Raw genomic sequence first — 22,677 nt, forward strand, 5'->3', positions numbered from 1 at the left:
GAGAGAGTGCGTGCATACATACAGTGGGGGAGGAGCAGGGAGAGAAAAAGAGTGAGAAGGAGAGAGAAAGAGAGAGAGAGAGGGAATCCTAAGCAGGCTTCACACTATCATCGCAGAGCCTGATGTGGAGCTCGAACCACGAGATCATGACCTGAGCCCAAGTCATCACTTGACCAACTGAGCCACTCAGCCTCCCCAAGCTTAATGTTTTAGTTGGGACAAAGACATGTGTGAAGGCCCTGATGGCGTGAGGGAGAGTGGCAAATTCTGGGAACAGAAAGAAAGCCGGTATAATTGGAAGCCAGTTAGCAAGAGAGAAAGTGGACAAAAAAGAGGTTGGAGAGGAGACAAGGAAGGGCCGGGTCATCAGAGCTCAGTGAAGGAGTTTGGGTTTCATTCTAAGGGCAAAAGGCTCTAATGATGATTTAAAGTTGTGTGGTGTGAGGGGCGCCTCAGTTGGTTGAGCATCTAGCTTCGGCTCAGATCATGATCTTGCAGTCTGTGGGTTCGAGCCCCGCATTGGGCTCTGTGCTGTCAGCTCAGAGCCTGGAGCCTGTCTTTAGATTCTGTGTTTCCCTTTCTCTCCGACCCTCCCCTGCTCACTCTCTCTCTTTATCTCTCAAAAATAAATAAAACATTAAAAAAATTTTTTTAAATACAGTTGTGTGGTATGAAGGAAGGAGTGTGAGGGAAGAGCAGGTGCTATGAGAGAGCAGCAGGAAGACCAGAGACCGGAGTCCATAGAAATGATAGACTTGTAGGGCTGCAGCTGTGGTCAGGCGGCTGGGAACCCATGAACTCTAGGGCGTGCCGCTCACATGGATTGCTTCTATCTACCAGAGGTGGAGAGACCTGGATTGCTTCCAGGTACGTTACAGAGGTGGATCATACAGGATCTGATGATAGATTAAATATGTGGGGCTCAACAGGAGAGAGCCAAGACCAACTCCTGGGCTCCTGGCTTGAGCAACAGAGAGAAGAGGAGAAGGGGAAGAGCTGGAGGAGAAGGCCGGGATGCCAATTCATTTCTGAGAGAGGGGACAGAACAAAAAAGTTACTTTTCAGGGGACAGTGAAGTGGCCATAGCCATAGTTATTCTGCAAATATAGTAACTGGCTTTCTGCTGGTACACAAAAGAAATGATGTTGGGGTATAATAAACATTCTTATTAGAGTGTTGCCCTATATATATCACGAATCAATAGCTGCCCAGTTGCCCTGAATTAGAAAACAAATAAGGCCATTTAACACTGAACATAATGTTGTCTTTCTGTAATAATTCAGAGAGCACTTGAGAATCTCACAGAGACCTTTACTGTTGCTGTGTAACAAAACACACCATGATTTAGTGGTGAAAACAGCCATTTTATTGTGCTCATGGATTTTGTGGGTTAGGAACTAAGACAGGGCCCAGCAGGATAGCTCGTCTGTGTTCCATGATGTCTGCGCTCCGCTGGAGAGACTTGTCAGCGGGGGGACCTGACAGATGGAGGCTGGAGTCCTCTGGGGGTGTCTTAATTCACATGCCTGGCAGGGGATGCTGGCTGTCAGCCTGAGCACCTACACACGGCCTCTCCATGGGGCCCAGGCTTCCTCACAGGAGGGTGCCCACAGGGCACTTGAACTTCTGACATGGCAGCTCCAGGCTCCAAAGGCGAGTCATCATTGCAAAGATCTTGAATCTTTGAATTATACAGGACACGTAGCTGAATTCATGTTCTGCTTAACAGAATGCTAGATAAGAAAGGGACTGCAGCAAACTCAGCGTGCTGTCTCGGGGATGACCTGACTCAGGGAAGAAGAGTCTGGTAAGAGGGAAGAACTGGATGTTTTGCATTAAGCCAGATGACAAGGATATTCTTACATTGGCTGTGAGCCAGACATGTGGTAAACAAGTATTTTTCCATTCTCTTCCACTAGCCCAGCCCCGAGAGGTGAAGCAACCAAGCATATTTTATGCTTACCAGATAATAAAAGGATGTTTATAAACTAGGACATCCAAGAACAAGTTGGAATTATTTCAACGTTACACAGACACAAATTTGCCAAGACCTCTAAGATCCATTCTGGTGGGTGTCATCCATCAGGTAGCAGTGCAAAGTGCTTCAAGTTTAGAAATTATTCTTGATTTGGGTTTTGAGTAGCCTTCGGTGATTTTTAACACACTAGTCTCAGTTTGATGCTCTAACCCTGAGATAAGATCCTTGATCTAAGGCATCAGATTCCAAAAAGGGAAGTATCAGTATCCCAGGAAGCGTGTGAGATGATTCACTGCAGGCAGTGGAGTACCTACTTCTATTTCTTGGAAGTTATTTTAATATATATTTGTGTGTGCATCTTAGAATATTGAATATGGTAATATAGTAGTGAGTTTATGAAATTTATGAATGACTAGTTAAGTAAACAAGTAACTTTGTTTCTGCTCAGAAAGTTTCTTTTTTCATTGATGGGGCATTTATACCTTATAGCTAATAGTTTTGAAACTTTTATGCACACAAATCACCTGGAGAAACTCAATTTTTCTCAGCTCAGTGCAAGAGTGATTAGAATTTGATGAATTGATTCACACTATCTAAGCTACAAGAGACTGACTTATAAACCAAAAGGCCAAATTTCTTAATTTCTGATAGCTTAAAAACTAGACTTATCATTTATACACATTATACTATTTTTCTTGGACATTGTAATTTCTCTCAGAATACGAAATATCAGGGGCACCTGGGTGGCTCCATCGGTTGAGCATCCAACTCTTGATTTTGGCTCAGGTCATGATCTCACAGTTTTGTGAATTGAAGCCCCACATCGTTATCTGTGCTGACAGCACAGAGCCTGCTGGAGATTCGCCCTCTCTTCCCCCATCATGCTCTCTGTCTCTTTCAAAATAATAAGAAAGTAAAAAACAAACCCAAAATATCAGACAAGAGGCTTGATGAACCTTAAACTCGAAAGAAACTTTGGGTTCCTAAAGGATATTTGCAAGAAATCATTCCAGCAAAGCGGTATGTTATTCTTGGGGGATGTAGCACAGAATACTGGCTAAAAGTGAGCACTAGTGTTCCACCTGTGAATCTGCTGCCTACCAGCTGCTTAATCCGTGGAAAAAATTTAGATCAGGGCCCGGCACATATTGAGAATGCAGTCAATGTTGGTGCTTCTCTATTCAAAGCATGTTTCCTTCTAAAGAATTTAATTTTTGTCTAGAATCAGCAACTCTCACCTCTTTAGGCGTGTTCTTATCACATAACATCCTCTTTTCAATATTCTTCAATTTCATTTGGTGCCTTTGATATTTCAGTATCTTAATTCCTTGTGGTACAGGGATTCTTTGGGTATCCCCAGAGCCTATCACTGTGCCTAGTTCTGAAAAATTGCTCTTAACAGTTTATGGCATTACATGTGCCTCAGAGTGTCTCTTTGGATTGCAGTTCATTTGGTACAAATTGTATTGCTTTTGGCCAAGGACATGGGCATACTTAGAAAGAGAAGTATACAACCCGGCTGCCAACTTAAAAGCTTTCAGAGTCTAGGATGCAAATCCATTGTGTGGTGGGGAGGGGGGGATGGGAGAGCTGTGCTGAACCAGAACATTTGTACTCCAATAAAGACATTCAAATTTAGATTTAAAAAACCTCCATGCTGGCCAGACAAGATCTGTGGGCAGATTTGGGGTCTGAGTTTTGAGCTCTGGTATAGATTAAAATAGGTATAGATAAAAACTTACAAATACATGTTTTGTCGCCTCTACTAAACTATGAATTTAAGGGCTAGAACAGTGCCATTTCTCTTTGTTTGAAACCCCTCTCTCCTGGCCCAGTGTAAAATTTAATAGAAAATTCTTCTCATTTCCTAAAATGACTCAAATCATTTACATAGTCAACATGTCACGTCAAGGGCATTATCTAAAATAAGTCTAAGTTTAAATACCACTACCTATAAATAAGTGCTCATAGTTACTGCTAAGCATTTCCTTCACTGGGTGAGTTTTAGGGTGAATGTTTCCTGATGCCAGCACCTTCTCTCATCAGTAATGCTTCCACAAATTATATTTAATGGTAGGTTACTCCTGGCAAAACTCAAGCATTTGGCTAGTTTGTCCATTGTCCTTTAGACATAGAACTGCATTTTCTGAGCTCCTCTAGTGTTCAAGGCTCTTCGTACAATCTCTAGTCCTGGCTGCTCACAGGTGCTTGCTTACCCACAGGAAATGAGACATGTCGCGTGAACCACACTCTGTGGTTGGTGCTCCCTCCACCTCTCTGTCACCACAGTAATTATCAGTGACTGCCAGCAGCTAGAATTTGTTCACCAAAGATGAAAGGCTTGTCTGGTCAGCTCTTTCATCAGGTTTCCCTCCCATGATGTTGAGCATGTTTTGATTTTGTTCATCTTATCTTATGCATCTCCAGCCACGGGACCTGCTAGAGAGGATGTTTATCTGGCCCTTGGACATATTTCCCCTCCTCCTTTGGGATAATGCCATCTTGATTACCCTGGAATTTAGTTGAGAATGGGTTGGACCTTAACCTCCCCCACCTCCGTCCCCACGCTGTCTTCTCTCCCTCCTTCCATCAGCCAGCCGGAAAGGCATGCTGAAGAGGGAACACACGGATTAAATAACACTGAGCAACACTTGTGGGTTGCTAACCACACACTAGGAACTGTGGTAAGGACTTTAGCATCATTTCGTCCCATCTCATCATCATCCCCAGGAGGCAGGCCTAGTCTTATTCTCACTTTACAGACAAAGAAATGGAGGGTCAGAGGAGCCTACAAGGCAGGGTCAGTCCTTGAACATGGTTGTTCTGTCTCTAGAACCTACTAGGTGGTACTGCCCTCCTCAGATATTGCTAACATTCAGGGCAGAATCAACTCGGTGAACAGCCTGGGGACCACAGAGGGAGACACTACTACTTCTGAGGGATGCTGCTCGGCAAGCTTTGCTGGGAGGCCCTGGGCGAGGTTGAGGGCTGGGCCTCCTGAAAAAGTAAGACATCTTAGGGGTGGAGAAGATGAGGAGAGGCAGGCCTATTGGACAGAGGACTGTTGCCAGGAAAGCCAGGGCTGTGGGGCTGGGAGGGGTCCTTTGGCAGGGGTAGGGGTGAGAGACTTTGGGGGACGGTGGCTGCAGGGACAGGAGCAATGGGAGGTATGAGAATCCTGTTGCAGGATAACCTTCTCCTTTCATAGAAAATGGACTCTGTGTGTGTGTGTGTGTGTGTGCGTGTGTGTGTGTGCGCGTGCTTCATCATTGCGCATGCTCAGTGTGGAGGCAAAACCCACCCTTCTTCCACAAAGAGACAGTGCTGTGGGAAAGGGCTCTCCTGAGAGCTGCCCTTCAGCTGGGGGCAGTGCACGACCTGCCTGACCCCACAGTGCGGCCCTGGAGAACAGAGGAAAAAGGCTTCCTGTGTCAGCCCCTTCTGGGAACTCCAGGAACACGCAGCTGCACTTCCCTCCCTCCCACTTCAGCCTTGTCTTCCCCACACTCTTGACCTTGTGCTGCCAGAGAGGGTCCTTCTACCCAGACACAGCTGGCAGTGTCTGAGGCCAGACCTCCTGGGACCTGAGGAAGGTACAGAGCCCTCACTCAAGCAGGTTAGAAATAAAGTCCTTTCTCGCTCTCTGAATAAGATTTCTCCAGGAACTCTGGTCCTAGCAGAGTGGCATGGCTGGTCTGGCTTGTGGGTCTCCCAGCACACCTCAGCCTCTGGGCAAGTAATCGTTCTGGGAAATTCTTGAAGAATTTAAAAGAGTTAGATGGAGTGCCTGGGTGGCTCAGTTGGTTGAGTGTCCAACTGCTCACGTCATGATCTCAGGTTTGTGAGTTCAAGCCCTACATCAGGCTCTGTGCTGACAGCTCAGAGGCTGGAGTCTGCTTCAGATTTGTTTCTCCCTTGCTCTATGCCCCTCCTCCACTTGGGCTCTGTCTCTCTCTCTCTCTCAAAAACAAATAAACATTTAAAAAATTTTTAAATAAAATACAAGAGTTAGATACCACCTGTGATTCTGCTTCTATTTCTTGCCCTTTATAAAGCACTTTAGTGGAAGCACTTCCCCACTGTAATCTCATCAACCCTCTCCTATTATCCCCAGCACCCTTCCCTAGAACTGGGCCTGCACTGGCCTGCTGACAAAGTTACCCACCCACACGCCTTCTACTTTCCATGACTCCATTCCAACATCCAGATTTCCTATGCCTGGAACTATTCCATACCAGCAGTTTGATTTTAACAAGAGCCTCTAATCATTTCATATACAGGTTTGGGCTAGCAGAGACAAGGAAATAAATGTTTCTCATTTTTTAAAAAATTCACTGTTTTTTTTTTTCCTAGTTCCACAAGTCGCTAGGTTTCTTGAAACTGGTATTAATGTCTTCTTGTCGGTAAGGTCTCACAGAAACCATAGCTCTACATCAGGCAGTCCTTGTTTAGAGGGAGCACAGGTGAGCTTAACAGAGAAGGGATTTCAGCTGAGCCTCATGGCTGCTTGTCACCAGCTTCTTAGCGAGCCTTCCTATATACTGGGTAAGTAAGGTGCAAGACCAAGACCCCATTTGGGAATAACAGAATTGATAGGAAGTTTGAAGGGCAGAAGGTTCTAGGATAGTCAAACAGCTTAAAATTTTTTTTTATTATTGAAGTATGATGGGCATACATGTTATATTAACTTCAGGTGCACACCATAGTGGTTCAACAGTTCTGTACATTACACAGGGCTCACCACAGTAAGTGTAGTTGCCGTCTGTCACCATACAACATTACTACAGTATTATTGACTATTTTCCCTGGGCTGCACTTTTCATCACAGACAACTTTGAAACATGGCCAAGCCTACATGTAATGGACTGAGGGGGTTACTATCTTCAGTCAAGGCTAGAGGTGGATGAGAACCACACACATCCGTGACAGCCACCCACCCAGACTCTTTGGCATCCCTAACCCCTTGTAGACAACCACTTCTCTGTCTCACCACAGAAACCTTCAGGTCATCTTTATATAGACCCTGTTCTGATTGGGGGTGTAGGTTTTGGTAAAGAATCTAAGATAAATCAAGACATTACTCCTCTTAATTCCTTCAAGACACAAATGTTGAGCATATGCCAGAGTAGTGCTGGGTTGATAGTGAGATGAATAAGACTGTTGCTCTGGTGTTGAGTGCATGGGTGTTTGATGTATTCTGAGAGAAGACCCCAATCTTGTCTATCCTGCCAGAAGCCAGATTGTTGAATGAGGATCTTAAGGGGCTCTTAACCCACATGAAAAAGTCTAGTTAGTTGGGAAATACAGTAATTTAAAGTTGATTTGTGGAAAAATTTCCCTCACAGCCCAAGTTTATGAAGGTCAAGTGCATCCCAGTGACCATTTTCTCTGATGGTTGTTCTCAAGTGCTATAGATTTATTAGAGATTGTCTGGAGGTAGAGAGATACATCTCCCATATTTCTTATCTTCAAGAAGCACTATCATGTAACCTTCTTCAGGTTCTGGGACCACTACTATCAGTCTTAATTGAGGGACTTGTAAAGCCTGCCATTTTGCAATCTACCTTCTCTAAGCTGGCTGTTCTATATAGAATCTTGACAGTGTGGTTAGCTTTCTACCCCATTGTATGAATTTGGAAAGGGCATAAATGAATATTTCCTTCCTTGTTGATATGGAAGGTGACCCTCAGGTTATCTTCCTGAGGATCTTTAACCTTTAATCTGTGGTGGATTTCTAATAAGTTAATGAGAGGAACTGTCATTGATAGCATAGGTGTCGTGTGTGGCAAAACTGTCTTATTAAGTGTCAGAAAGATTTGGCAAAGGTGTTCTAGCTTGGGCATGCCTGGTTCAAAGGCCTCAGCTTTGGGGATGTAGAGAAAGAGCACAGCATCCAATCCCTCAGAGAAGCCCCCATCCATCCAGATTGCAACCAGATCTGACTCTGCTAGACTACCAGGAATAGATGAAAAAGAAAGCCTTTAGGGCAACAGGGATATTTTCTGAGCAAGAATTTAGGACTGCTGAGGTGTGGGTGTTTTAAGTGGTTCTGTGAGGGGAAAAGACTCCCCTGTGAGTTACATGAGATAAAGGATGAATCGGGCAAGGCCCAACTCTAGAGTCAGGGAAAGGCTTAGGTTACCTTTGGTTGAGGTTGGACAGGGTACAATAGCTAAACCTTTGGGGTTGGGGGTGGTGACTGCCTCAGGCAGGAAAGGAGGCAGGCAAAACACTGCTATTGGCTGGCTTTGAGTAGGCAGCCTCAGCCCTTCTACTGGTAAACAAATATCATTTTTCTCTTTTTTTAATATTTTATTTTTTAAAGTAATCTCTATATCCAATGTGGGGCCCAAACTCACAACCCCGAGATCAGGAGTCACATGCTCTACTCACTGAGCCAGCTAGGCACCCCAACAAATATAATTTCTTTACAGTAAAATTGTGTATCCAGAAATTGCTCTGAATCTCCTTCTTGTTTTGTCTAAGCCCAAGAGGAACTGAAAAAAAAAAATCAGGATAAGCTACAAAGATATCTGCAATAATAATGATAATAGGGTGATTAATATTTATCAGACATCCACTTTATACCTGTAAGATAAATGATCCATTTTTATTTTAAAGAAAAGGAAAATGAGTCTCAGAAGTTGATGTATTTGCCCAAAGTCACACAGCTTGTAAGTGGCAGAGGAGGGGTTCATAGTTAGGTCACTTTCACTCCAGAGTCTATGCTCTTTTGGCCCCAGGAAGATGCCTTTAATGAAGGTGTGTGTGTGTGTGTGTGTGTGTGTGTGTGTGTGTGTGTGTGTGTCTGTCCGTCCCTATCCTGCATGAAGGTGTGTGTGTGTGTGTGTGTGTGTGTCCGTCCCTATCCTGCAGGTCACTTGACAGAAGAAATCACATTAGGACCGAAAGCCTCCAAAGGCCATGAAAAGGGTGGAAGCAGGTTTTTCTTTGGAGAGGAATGTTCCTGATTAGTAAGGCTTTATATGGTATTGTGAGAGAACACAGAGGACTCTGGGCAATCATCTAACTCTCTGAATCTCCTGCAAAATGGGGGTAACAATATCATTTGATTAGTTCCCTTGAGTTTTCTCAAGAATTAGATGATGCATTGTGTAGGACAATGCTCTGGCAACTCTACAGAGCATTATACAAATTACAATCTTCCTATATTTAGTCATAAACATAATGCTTTGTCATTTGCAAAAAGCACATTTGCATATTATAACCTACTGTAAGGTAATGAAGGCTTTGGACAGTAAATAATGCCCAGTGCTTTACATTTTTATGTAGTTAGTTAAAACTGACTCTTGTTAATTTTTTTAATAGGAAAGTCTTTTCTTATTTACAAAAGGAATTGTGTTTTCTTGTTTCTAAACTGCATTATATACAAAGTCTTGAGAGACAGGCAAAGAAAGAAGAAAGTAAAGAACACTCATAAAATTGTTCACCCAGAGGTAATCATTGTAACCATCTTGGGACATTGAGCCGATCTGATATGTCCACAACTGCATTGCTGATTTTTATTATTAGTATTACATATAAACTCTGTTTCTAAAATGTCCACCAGGAGACTGGAAAAAAAACCCAACTTGTAAAGAGCTACTAAAGCTTTTCAGTTAGGATGATTTCCTATGACAACAGAAACAGTTTTTCTAAGCTTTTAGTTTTAATTCCTCTCCGCCCGCCCAAATGCATGTGTGTGAGAGAGAAACAGACCCAATAACTAAGTTATTGTTGCATCTAGAGTAGACGCCTTTGAGCTTTGTCTCCTTTGATACCACACTCTTTCTTTCTCTCTTTGGCATTTTCTACACTGTGCTATGTGTGTGTCTGCTCTGTGCTGACTGGTGTGAGTAATCTAATATTAGTCTACTATAGTAAAGAGCCCATCACCAGAGTCAAGAGAGTGAGATTCTTTGAGGGTCCTGTGAGGGGTGGTACTTGTACCTCGAAAACAGCTGCATCCTAGAACTAAGCATGGTGCCTGGCACATAAAAGACCCTAGTAAAGATTTTGTCATTTATGAATGAAGTGTTCCACCACTGCCATTAATAGCTGTGTGACCTCAGGCCAATCAGTTAAGCTCTCTGGATGTCTCTAATGCTTTCCAGGTCTGGTATTTTATGAATTTAGGTTTCCTCTTTCGAGAGTTTGATTCTGACACTGTATGGTCATTTACCTGATGTCAAATTTTCACCATTGCTGTCCCCTGATAGATGTGAAAAGCTAACAACTGCTTTCTCTTTACTTTTTCATCAATAGGAGATAATTTTCCAATTAAGTTATTTTCTTAGCTGTGTGCCTTTCCAATTAGGCACCTATGTTTTGTTGAATAAGCTGGTTAATGAAGTAATTAAAAGAGACAATGAGCCAGGGGTGGGGCCCTAACTGAAACTAGACTTATCAGCTCATTGGTTAGTTCATTGGAACCGAGAACAGTTCCAATCTATGAGTTTCCTTAAATACCCTTAGCAGTAAAACATTCCCACATGTACAAGAATTATGGTTTCTTCGTAAAAAACTATTTAACAAATGCATTAGAAGATACTGCTCCTTAATATGCTTGGGATATGGCACAGAACATCTGAGAACTTTATTAGTTTTTAAGAAGTGAGGGGAGGTAGTGTTTTGAAGACCTGTTCTCGTTTTTATCAGATGCTCCTGATGATGTCTCTGCAGTGTCTGGATGTATATGACTGTTTCACTGGCAACAAAGCACAAGTATCTTGGCCAGTTTTCCATTCTGTAGCACTTGAGGACTAGAATCCTTTTCCATATCCTGTTTGCACCGTCAAGAAATGTTCCTGCCCAAATGATATCAGAGCAACAGAACAAATAGTTGTCATTCCATCAACTTTCCCAGGCAGAAGTGAATCTAAAAGGGCTTCTGCCATTTGAGAGTCTCCGGGTACTGTGGGAAGATCCCAAAAGTCCCTTGGCAATCTTCTGACATGCTGCAGGGTACCCACAGGTTAGACATAGACCGTCCACCTTCCCCTTTGTACTTGATTTTCTGGATTTATTTTCTACATCCTTACTCAATACACAGTTGTCAAAGGTTTCATTTAGGATATGTAAATGTTCCAAGGGATTTTGAAGAGAACTCTTGCCTGTGCCTCTTTGTAAAGCCTCTTTAATCCAACACCCTATTCTTTTGTAAGGGCTTCACTTTTACATCTATACATGAGTGGGACATAACAATAGTTGCCTCTAAAATTAATGAGTTGTTGGTTGACTAGATTCTAGTATTTCTTTTCTCTTATTAACTGAATTTATCTTGTTGCCTAGGTGTATTTTTTAACTCATAAATATTCCCTTCTTTATGTTACACAAGCAACAGAAAGTTTTATTTGCTGGCTCATGTATTTTCACAACAGCTTTATTGAGATATAATTGGCATATGATGTACCAGACATACGTTAAGTGTACAATTTGCAAAGTTTTGACACATTTACACCCATGAAACCATTACCACAATCGAGATAATGAACATGTCTATCATCCTCAAAAGTTTCCTTGTTCCCCATGGTGATCCTTAACCCGCATCCTTCCAGTCTCTCCTCCACCCGCCTCAGTCAGTCACTGGTCTGCTTTGTGTTGCTGTATATTGGTTTGCATTCCCTAGAATTTTATGTTAAATGAATTCATACAGTATGTACTCTTTTATTTATTTTTGCTAGCTCTTTCACTCAATGTAATTATTTTGATTCATCCATGTTGTGACATACAGCAACAGTTCATTCCTTTTAATTACTATATAGTGTTCCATTATATGGAAATAACAGTTTATTCATCTGTTGATGGAGATTTTGGATTGTTTCCAGTTTTTGGCTATTACACATAAAACTTGTGAACATTTATGTGCAGGTCCTTCTCTAGGGTAAATTCCTAAGAACCTGGATCATAAAGTACATCTGGGTTTGACTTTTTAAAAAAGTTGTTTTCTCAAGTGGTTGTACCATTTTATATTCCTACCAGCAGTGTATCCATCTCCACATCCTCAACATTTGGTATCACCACTTCTTTTAATGTTAGCCAATTTAATGAGTATATGATTTTAATATACATTTTCCTAATGATTAATGATATTGAGCTTTATTTCATATGCTCATTTGCTCTCTGTATATTTTCCTTGGTGATATATATGTTCAAATATTGTCTCTAGTTTTAAAATGGATTGTTTGCTTTCATGTTAGTGAATTTTGAGAGTTTTTGTATAGTCTAGATAGAAATCTTTTATTCAATGCTTTAAAAACATTTTCTTACAGTCTGTGGCTTATCTTTGCATTCCCCTAACAGTGTGTTTCAAAGAGCAGAAGTTATTAATGCTGATGGAGTACAGTTTTTCAGTTTGTTCTTTTCTGGGTTACACTTTGGTGTTATATCTAAGAAATTTGTGTCTAACTCAAGGTCAGAAGGGATTTCTCTTGTGTTTCCTTCAGACATTTTATAATTTGACATTTTACATTTAGTTCTGTGATCCATCTTGGTTTAATTTTTGTCTAGGGTTCAAGGTTCAGATGAAAGTTCATTTTATTTGCATATGAATATCTAATTGTGTCAATGCTGTTTGTTGACAAGGCTATTCTTTCACCCTTGTATTACCTTTTCCCCTTTTTCTGAAAAGCCTGCATGTTGTCATATATGTGTCTTTGCACCAGAACCCAATTGTCTTGAGTACTGTAGCTTTATGATATTAAAAGCCAGGTAGTGTTAATTCTCTAACTTTATTCTACTTGCCTGCTTGTACTTTTCACTTTATGAGAATTTTGTCCTCAGGTCTAGAGCACTAGGTCAAGAGTGTTAATTGTAATGAAAGATAACTTTTGTTTACCTAGGCTTGTTAACTACTCAGAGAGTCAACAAGAGCATGAACAATGGGATCAGATCTGGTTCTGAACCCTGGTTCTGCTGTTACTAGCTGTGTGACCCTGGCCACATTGCTCGTCATCTCAAAATCAGCCTCTTCCGCTGTAAAATGGGAATGATAATATGTACCTTACCACAGTGTTTCAAGGATCAAATTAGAAAATTTATAATCTCTGATATAATTTTTATTTAATATGCATCTTAGTTTAAAAAATTAGTATAATAAAATTATCCAGTATTTAGTTACCTAAGGCAGATACAATCAGGACATCTTTGACATTCTTATTTCTCTTATTTCATTTGAAGTGATTTTTGAATGATTCTTGTTTTGTTTTAAGAGTTAGATATCATTTTGAGGTTTGGACTTGTCATTTGAACATGTTTAGATATCACAAAATGTACTGGTGTTTCTCATGCACTTATGTTGCCTTCAAATGGATGGGTTAAAATACCAACAGAGTGATGATTGAATGAAGGTGTTTGGTGCTGCTGGAGATACAGAAAGTTCCAGCCAAGAAAAATCCAGCTCCATAGGATAGATGGATACTGAATATTAACCTAAATTTTTCTCTTAACGGCAACTTGGAGTAGACACCGATCCATGTCTGCTCGGTCTAGGTGAAGGCATAACTTGAGTTTCCATTGAAAGTTAAACTAGACAATATATTGAAAACTCTACACATCATAAGAGGAAGATTGACAACTGAACTTAGAAGTGGGTAAAGGATATGTACAGGCAATCTGCAGTTGAAGAAGCCAAAAAAAAAATATGAAAAGAATCTTAATTTCACTTGTATGTAGTGAAATGTAATTCAAAGCAACAATGAAATAGCGTGTCAGGCACATCATATTGGCAAAAAGTAGTATGGTCGATAACATCAAATATTGGCAAGGATGTTGGAGAAAGGAACAAATTTATGGCTAGGGAGTATAAGTTGTAAAACTACTTTTCAAAGCTATTTGAAAATACCTAATAAAGTTGAGAATGTATAAATACTGAGATCCAGCACTTCTTTTTCTTGGAATCTGCTCTAGAAAAATTTTCACCCATATGCACAGAGGGATTGTACAAAGATGAAATGGCATTGCAGTACCATTTGTAATAATGAAGAATTCAAAACAGTCTCCTCCCCCAACCCCCTCTCTCTCTCTTTCTGTCTCTCCCTCCGCCACACACTTCAGGTTATTTTTGAAACTGTTGCAAGTCACAATACTCCTGGCACTTTACCCCTAAAGCTATTTTTTAAAACAGAGTTCTGAAGCAGATATAAAAAATGTCAACATGTTTGATTTTGCTGGTGGCAACATACAGATCTGTTATTTTCTACACCTCACTGTATTTGTGAGATGTTAAAACTTGAAAGTAAACGTGAACATTTAAAAAAGAAACATGACATTTATTTCTCTGCATTTTTTGATTCTTTACAAATTTTCTTTAATTCCTCACCTTAAGACCTGTCTTTCCCATTTTGCATCTTGTTTGATGTCAACCTATCACATGTCTTCAGTTCTTCTCTTCACATGATTTGAAATATCTCCAAGGTAACTATTTTGTGTTCAGAGTTTTTTTTAGACATCTCCTTGCTTCTAGTGATCTCAATCCAATATCATATTAAGCTTATTGGGCCTAAGTTGTCAGTTATTTCCTTGCTTCTTTGCTATTCGTGGGAGTTTGAACTGACAGTCAAAACTTAACTGCCGTGTTTCATGACAGCAAGGCTTTACAGGGCTTCTTAATATCGCTCCTTCTGCCTGTCTTGGTGTATAAGATATTTATATGTAGGGAGGGATATTTGTTTTAGTGTATGAAAGATACTTATAATGAAGATTAGATTATGCACTTCTAGCTGAGAATTTCTAAAGCACATAATAAACAATTCTTAATCTTCAGAGCAGAGATTTGGGGTGCCCCCTCCATCTGCCTGCCCATGCAGTATGTTGGGCTGCCAGAAGGGCTTCTCTGCCCATGTCAAGCTCACTTGATGTGTACATACCACAAGTTCCCTATTTTCTTTCATCTGCCTCTTTGGTAAGCAGACAACAGAAACTTCCTCTGGCTGATCTCTCCATGACATACTGCAAATTTAGCTCAGACACCAGCTGGCTGTGTGTGTCTCTGGCTATTCATAGGATGGAAGGGTTTACCTTCCTTCCTTCTGGAGAAACTGTCTTTTCATGGGTCTGAATTTGTTTTTCGAAGGGCTATTTGGAATTGGAGTTACTAGGTGATGAGAAAAGGTCTTTTTTTGGATACTTGGACAATCTTTTAAAAATTACACTGATGTGAGGCACCTGGGTGGCTCAGTCGGTTAAGTGTCCACCTTTGGCTCAGGTTGTGATCTCACGGTTTGTGAGTTGGAGCCCCACATTGGGCTCTGTGCTGTCAGTGAGGATGAGTCACCGATGAGTCATTTCTAATGTGTGTTGAATGTACAATGCTTGCATTTGAATTATTTCTCCTTTTGTATTCATGAGTGTTGGAAAGCCCACCATGACCATGCTTATGGTCAGCTCCTGGTCATCATGAAACATCCACTTAAGGACCCAGTGGCAGTGAACACAAATGGAGCAGAACACTTAGCTCAGCCACTATGTCTGAACGCTACTCTCTGGTCCTGACCTGGTCCTCGATTCTAACTTTGCTACAGAACAATCTCTAAGTCAGACCTGTAAGATATAGTCTGGTCTCTGTGGCTAGAGTTAAAGTCTCACCCTGGGTTCCCAAAGTTCCCAGGTAAGCTGGAGCCAGTATGGGGTCTAAGGGAGTCCTGGGCAAGATGTGCTTATTTCCCAATTCAGAGTGATTTTTTTTCTTGTCAGTTTAGATTTCCTGCCCAGGGCAGTTCAGAATTGGGTGGGTTTCAGGGCAGTATTCAGTAATGGTAATTTTCACAAATCATTTAACATCACAAATATCACCAATTGACACTTGTTTGTTATTTTTATTCTAATGTCTGAGATTTGGAAACTGGTAGTTGGATTGTAAGTTTCTTTAGAGCAAGGATTGGATATTTTTAATTTGCATTTTTAACATTCACCACAATATCAAGGGAATAATAACTTCTCAATTAAATGTCTATGTCTAGAAAATATGGCTGAAAAATGGCCCAAAGTCACTGTCCTTATTTTTTCTTCTCCTTTCCTTCTTGTTTACTCTTCTTGTTTTCATCTGTCTTTAGTCCAAAGCTTTAGATGATTGGGCAGCATCATGTGTTTATACTACTTTCTGAAACTCTCCCTACACACTTCTTCCCCTTTTACATCTTAAATGATTTTAAACATTATTCCTATCTCTATTTGAATCTTCTGTTATCTCATGTTCTTTCTGGGTGTTATGCCTGCTGATTCTTGCTTATACTTCATTGCTTCTCCCTGGGTCTTGTGGCTTCGGCTTGTGAGCTCATCTTCAGTAGTTGCTTAACTGGGGGTGTCCGTTTTTGCTTTTGAGGGCACATCCCTCCAGATAGGTCTGTTTCTTCTTCTTGACACCCTAAGGATGTCCTTAGCCTAGAACCAGCTTTATGCCTGCTTTTCAGCTTGAAAGTTCCTGGAATATGCAGGTGTTGTGAATTCAAAACCCCAAACCACATCAGGGCAGATTGTGGGAATGCTCAGTGGAGACACTTTTATTCCCCCACCAAGAATCTAGGCCAAGGCATTGCTTTTCCATCTACTTATGAGAGTGTTTGGCCTTTTTTCAACATCAATTTATTTTAAGAATCTTCCTTCAAGACCACTGCCAGGGCTTCTTTCTATGTGAGGGTCAGTTCTAATTCTTCACTTCACCACCCATCCCTGAGTGTTGGGTAAGTCATACAAAATGCTCAGTTTCCCTAGCTTTTCAGTCTAAAACATCGTATCTTTCAAATGATGATAGTAAGACTTAACAATATGATTCTGAAAGGTGCATCTCCCCTGATAGCGATGTTACGAGATTCAAGTAGTCAAATAGATTAAAAGGCATTAAAAAAAACCTTAAAGCACTCTGTAATTAGGTTTTGTTTCTTCTTCTAGATACTCTAGGAGTATCATTGGCCTAGAACATGTTTTTCTAGCATTATTGCTAGTATACGCTTTCCCCAGACCCTTTTCCTTCCTTCTTCTCCCATTACATTTCCTTGTCCGTTTGTCTAGCTTGTAGCAAAGTAGAGTGGCCTTTTACTTAGGATGAACTGCAGCCTCCAAGCTGATTTTACCTGATTGAGTTTGGTAAGTACTGTGGCTCTCTTATTTACCTCTCAGCTCATGACCCGATATATCATTCGGATTCCTGACCATAGAGCTGGTGTTGGTGACCCTTGGTCAATAGTGGACATGCCTTGTTATTTTAGTTAAGGTCTTAATAGCACATGAAATTTTTTTATCTAGTTCTGATGCTTGAGAGAACCAAAGACCTGCTGCCTGAATACAGGTCTTCTTTGCAGTTACTTGTCTATGGCATGAATGTATCAATTTGTATAGTTGTTCTGGAAGCTACAAGAAACCTTTAAATACATTTCAACAGGAACACTGGTATTTACAATTAAGAATTTTTACAATATGATCTCATGTAACACACCCATTTTATATTATAAAAACTTGAGTTTGAACAAGCCATGTCATAAAATGGGCCAGGGGACCAACAAAGCCAGTCTTATAATGACAGGCCAAGTGGTTTTAGATATTGAGGTTTTCTTGATTTTTTAATTTGAGGCCAAGCTCTCACACAGAGCATTGACTTTGCTTCAGGTCAAATGAAGTCATACTTGATGCTGGGTTAGTCCTTGTTTAAGTCACTTAGGTAAGGTTTAATTTATTGAACCAAACCCTGGAACCAGTTCATTTCACAGAAGAACATATAATTATGTAACTTTTGTCACAGGACTCAAGAAAAATGTTTTATAGACATAGCAGGGATTCCATGAGAAGATGAGGCTAAGATGGAAAGTGCTTGTAGAAATAACAATAGAAAAAGAAGCAGAAAATACTTGTGAAAGTCTAGTCACAGTTCTTTGTGTAGCTCTTTGCACAGATTAATATACTTGAAATATTTTTGAGGTTTTCAAATACTGAATCTCTATTTTCATGGAAAGGGTGATAGAACTATAAGATGGCTAACCATGGTTGTATAGCTTTCTGAATTTTCTACAGCATACCTTTACTTTATATGGAATAGTTACATGACTGTCCTATTTCCACTTACCAGTAATAATTGCCTGCAACATACATAGGAAATATAAATTCCCAGCTAATTCAGACCCCTGAAGAGTTAGTGCAACCCTTCATAAAACCTATTTCCCAGACCTCCTAACAAATAGACTGGTTTGAAGATCAGTTCTTGTCATGTCCCCTGCATGCCATCTGTTTTGGATATTAGTGAGTCACAACATGCCTAAAAGTAGTAGTCTGAAAGAGACTGAGAAAGAGCAGAGGGCCTGAACTGTAGGAAAACAGAATCATGTCCTTGGGTGAATCCAAGGGTGGTTGGATAGGTTGTATCATAAAGTGATAATAGGAAGTATGATTAAAATCAACAGCAACTTCACAAATCTTGAAACTATAATGCATGCTACTTTAGGGGAAGCCTCAAATGCATAGCATACAAGCTTTGATTACTGTCATGGAGCCATCAACGGAAGTTTGTAGAAGAGGCAACGCATATAGACCGGTTCAGTTTGGCCAATTTACGCTGAGCATCTAGTTGGCCGCTACTGTGGGGATAAAAGGGACTGTACTTCTTTACCTTGTGAAGTTCTTGGTCTTGGAGGGAAGGTATCACTCAATCATCTGTGCACATGACAATACAGCTTTGCCTGGAACTCATGGTATGCATGGGCCAAGCTTCTTGCCTGCCTAGGGCTTTATTTAGTTACATTGTCTTGAATTCTATCATCAGATTCTCCAGTTTACAGATGGAGAAGCAATATTTTCCCCCTTGCATTTTATCATCTTAACAACACAATATGTTAAATGCTTTGCCACAGGCTCAGAATGCAGTCTGACAGGCAAAAGTCCAATCTTGGCTCTGCTATATACCTGTGGGGTCTGGAGGAAATGTCTTAATTTATTTGAGCCACAGTTTTCTCTTCTGTAAAACAGAGAGAGTGATATTTACCTCCACTCTCAGCTTCAATGTCAATATTCTCAGAAAGGCCTTATTCCACCATTCTGAGGAATCTTGTTCCCATCTCCCATAGCCACTGGATCCCATTATCCTGTTTGTTTTGTTATAGCGTTTATCACCGTCTGAAGTGATATCATGTGACTGGTTTCCATGATTATTGGCAGCCCCCCGTTTGAATGTAAATTTCATGAGGGCAGGGACTGAACCTAAAATCTGGTTCCTGGAACACAGTAGGCATTCAATACATGTTACCTGAATGGGCAGCAAACCAAAAAACAGCTAATAGATATATAGAAAGGAGAAAGTGACCGTACTTATATTTAATCTCCTTGTGAACAATTCCACTATGTTCGCTTAGAAAGAAATCATTGCACACTCTGAAAACTATTACAGTACATAAAAAAGTTTGAATTTTTTCTCTTTTACCATCACGAAGGTCTGAAAATAAATGAAATTTCATCATCCATTGCACAATAGTTCATCCCTGACCTGAGCTGGGCTCCAATAAAAGGAGCAGGGACACAAATGCAACACATAGACCCAGAACGGGCTCTTTTGTACATGTGACTGCGGGAGACGTGGGGAGAAATGTGTAACCAGGACTCACCTGAGTAGGTTTTGGCCTTCATTCTCTCCCACAAATGTTAACCTCAGAGTGAGTGATGTGTCTGACTAGGTCTACAAAAAGCATCTCCACCCTCCACTGACTTGTTTATCTTTACCATTGTTTCAGGACTCCGAGAAGCGAACCCCGCTTCATGTGGCTGCGTTTCTGGGAGATGCAGAGATCATTGAACTCCTGATTCTGTCAGGTAAATACGAGATGTACTAAAAAGTCAATTGCAGATAAAATTTAAATGACCAACTCACTAGATTGACTACGACAATGAACCCAAACAGAATTTCTTGGTTGTGCTCATGGAAGTTTACTTGATCCATGATTTATCAGCAGACAAACAAAACAAAACAAAACAAAACCTCAAGAAGTTGTTCTTATATGAAAAATGGCATATCCAGTAAAACATTTATATTGCTTTGAAAGTCTGATTTGACTAATCACCCTCAGTATTACAGATGAATTCAGTAGATTTGGATATCTTTTTATTTTTTATCATTAAAAAAATAAACAAAACTGATTCCTCAAAACCTGCACAAAACCCACAAATGAATGTGTGTATTTACATACATTTAAATCGTGTGACAAAACAAAACTATGTTTTGTTTATGGACATGTGACTATGACTATGTAGTAAAAAAATAGAAGGAAAGGAAATATATCAATTTTCAGATAGTGGTTACCTCTGAGGAGGCTGGTAAGTGAGAGATATTTTCTGGAAAGGGTAAAGAAGAGACTACAACTCTGTGAAATGTTTTATTAAAAAAAATTGGAAGCAAATATGGCAAATGTGGGTTTTGGCTATTCTCTTTATATTTTATATTTTATGTATCTTAAAGATCTCCTTGGATCTAGAAATGCCAATGCTTTTATTTTAGGAAACTTGTATGCTTGGTATGTCTCACCAAACAGGTTTCCAAAACCAATATGTGCTTTCTCTCTTGAGTATTTGCTAGACAAACCCCTAGAATGAATCCGAGCGCATGCACGTGTCTCGTTGTGGATTGCAGATGGGCTGGCTTTTTCCCTCCTCCTTTTTGTTTGGGGAGATTAAAATCTGGAGGAAATACCTCTGCCCACGGATTATGCAGAAGGCCTACATTAAGGTTTTGCCTTTGTTCGCAGTCGTAAAGGGAAACAGAATTCCTTAGGAGCTAATGCATGTATTGGAGCAGACCTGGGGAACACTGTGTAAAACACAAACAAGCATTGTGCTGTGATACACAAGGGAGATTCACATTGCCCTTACTTTTGTTGTGTTGCTTATTCTTGAGGTGGTTTTCCCCAGGAAACAAGTGTTCTGTGCCTTCAGACCTGTGCGTGTGCTTTCTGCTCCTGACAACTGCATGGAGCTTATGTCAGATTTTGTGTGGCATTCCTCGTGCTTTGAAGAACAGCCTTCCTTCTGACAGCGTTAAAGATGTCCCAGGGCTGCGTTCCAGACAAACACGTTTTGTTTGGTGCTGGCACAGACCATGGCTGAGAGCCGGCACACACCTGGCTGGGTGCCCTAGCTGTAGAAACCTGGTCCATGAAAAATTGTAGGCAGAATCAGTGGGGGTGTAAAAGAGAGAATTTTGCGGTATGACAGCTAAGTGGTCCCAACCAACCAAATGTTGTATTAAGAGTTGTCTCAGAGGAAATGTTTAGTTGGTGAATGCGCAAATTCAAAACTTTTTCTTAGACCCCCCCCAACTTTGGTTTTTTTGTTTGTTTGTTTTTCCACATCTGAAGGGAGATTTTAATTCTGCAGCATGAAGTTGACCCATCTATTTTCCTCAGGCATCTGTGGGCTGGTGACTGAGAAACTTAGTTTCATGTCACCTTCACGTGGGATGGAGCCCATCAACTTCCCTTACATGGGGCTCATCTAGGAGAGCCTGAAGAAATTTCCCATAGATCCTGATCTGCACACCTGTTTGGTCTCTGGTCTAATTTTGGATGGCACATGCAGTGGAATTTTTCCTCCTCCTCATATCCAATTAGGAAGATTTAGGGTATGGGAGAGCATTGGGAAAGTTCTCTAGAAATTTTACTCAACTGTGGAAACTTAGACAAACTCATGGCTTTAATTTCCTTGAAAGGTCCTTTATTCAATTTGTGTATTAAATTCCTAAAGAAATATCACTGTAAGAGCATGATGATTTCATTTCTGAGCTTACATCTGGCAGCTGACCCTTTAGGGAATCCAACCAAACTGTTTTCCAGCTTAATAATGAATGAGGTGCTAATGATTCCCATGTTGGACAAGTGATCTGGCCTTGCCAGAATAGCCCATTACAGCTGCGTACTCCATTGTTGTATTAACTTACAGAACGCAGTGTAACCCAGCCCACTAAGTTCCCACTGACATTATCTCCTATTAGCCAGGCAGATGGAACCCTGAATGCCTCTGAGTAAAAAGGGAGGAATTCAGGCCTTAAACTTTCCTCTTCTTATAACTGCCAGTTCATATTCTGGCTTTATCCTCTCACCCCTCCACCCCCCCGCCTCTCTGGCTTCTGTTTGGGAACCAGCCTAGTCAAGATTAAGGCAAAGAGAAGGTGAAGAGCGTGCTAAATCATTTGCTGGAGGTGCATGAATGAGATCAGTGTAAGCCAATCATTGGCTAAGAGTTAAGAGATTGGGGTTGAGCTACAGGAAGCAGAGCACACAGGAGAATGAGCACTGTTACAGCACCCTGTAGGGAAACTCAGGATGTACAAACTCAGGCTCGAGTCCTGGGCTGAAGGAAGAAAACCGGAGGTACCCACCTTCTAACATGGGCATGTTTGTGAGGTGCAACTGCTAACTAAAAAATGATACATTTATTAGACATAGGTCACCAAACAAGTATTCTTGTAAAATTATTTCCTGTGATTTGTCAAAATGTGATTACCACCCTCAATGCAAATTTCCATGAGTGCAGGGGGGGGTCATTCTTTTGATTCCTTTATGCATAACAAATATTCAATATTCATCTTTGAGGTTGGAGTTGATTAGATTTTTTTGTTTTGTTTTTGTTTTGGTCTGGTGAGAGAGGGTTGACTAACCCAGGCAATGCTGACTTTGGCACCCTCAGTGTGGTGTGATTACAAAGTAATGAGCCATTTTCTGGTGGGTGTGTAA

General features: G+C 40.8%; 1 protein-coding gene across 8 annotated transcripts in view; it reads left to right on the forward strand.

Annotated features, from left to right (window-relative positions):
• ANKRD44 (ankyrin repeat domain 44) overlaps nucleotides 1–22,677 on the forward strand; it is a 313,931-nt gene that overhangs the window by 132,504 nt on the left and 158,750 nt on the right. For all 8 annotated transcript variants that reach the window (XM_029934164.1, XM_029934167.1, XM_029934169.1 and 5 more), the window contains one exon: nucleotides 19,687–19,765. In XM_029934164.1, the coding sequence (XP_029790024.1) occupies nucleotides 19,687–19,765 (79 nt within the window). The remainder of the gene's footprint in view (nucleotides 1–19,686; nucleotides 19,766–22,677) is intronic.

This window comes from Suricata suricatta, chromosome 3 (genome assembly GCF_006229205.1).
Source record: "Suricata suricatta isolate VVHF042 chromosome 3, meerkat_22Aug2017_6uvM2_HiC, whole genome shotgun sequence".
NCBI classification, from domain to species: domain Eukaryota; kingdom Metazoa; phylum Chordata; class Mammalia; order Carnivora; family Herpestidae; genus Suricata; species Suricata suricatta.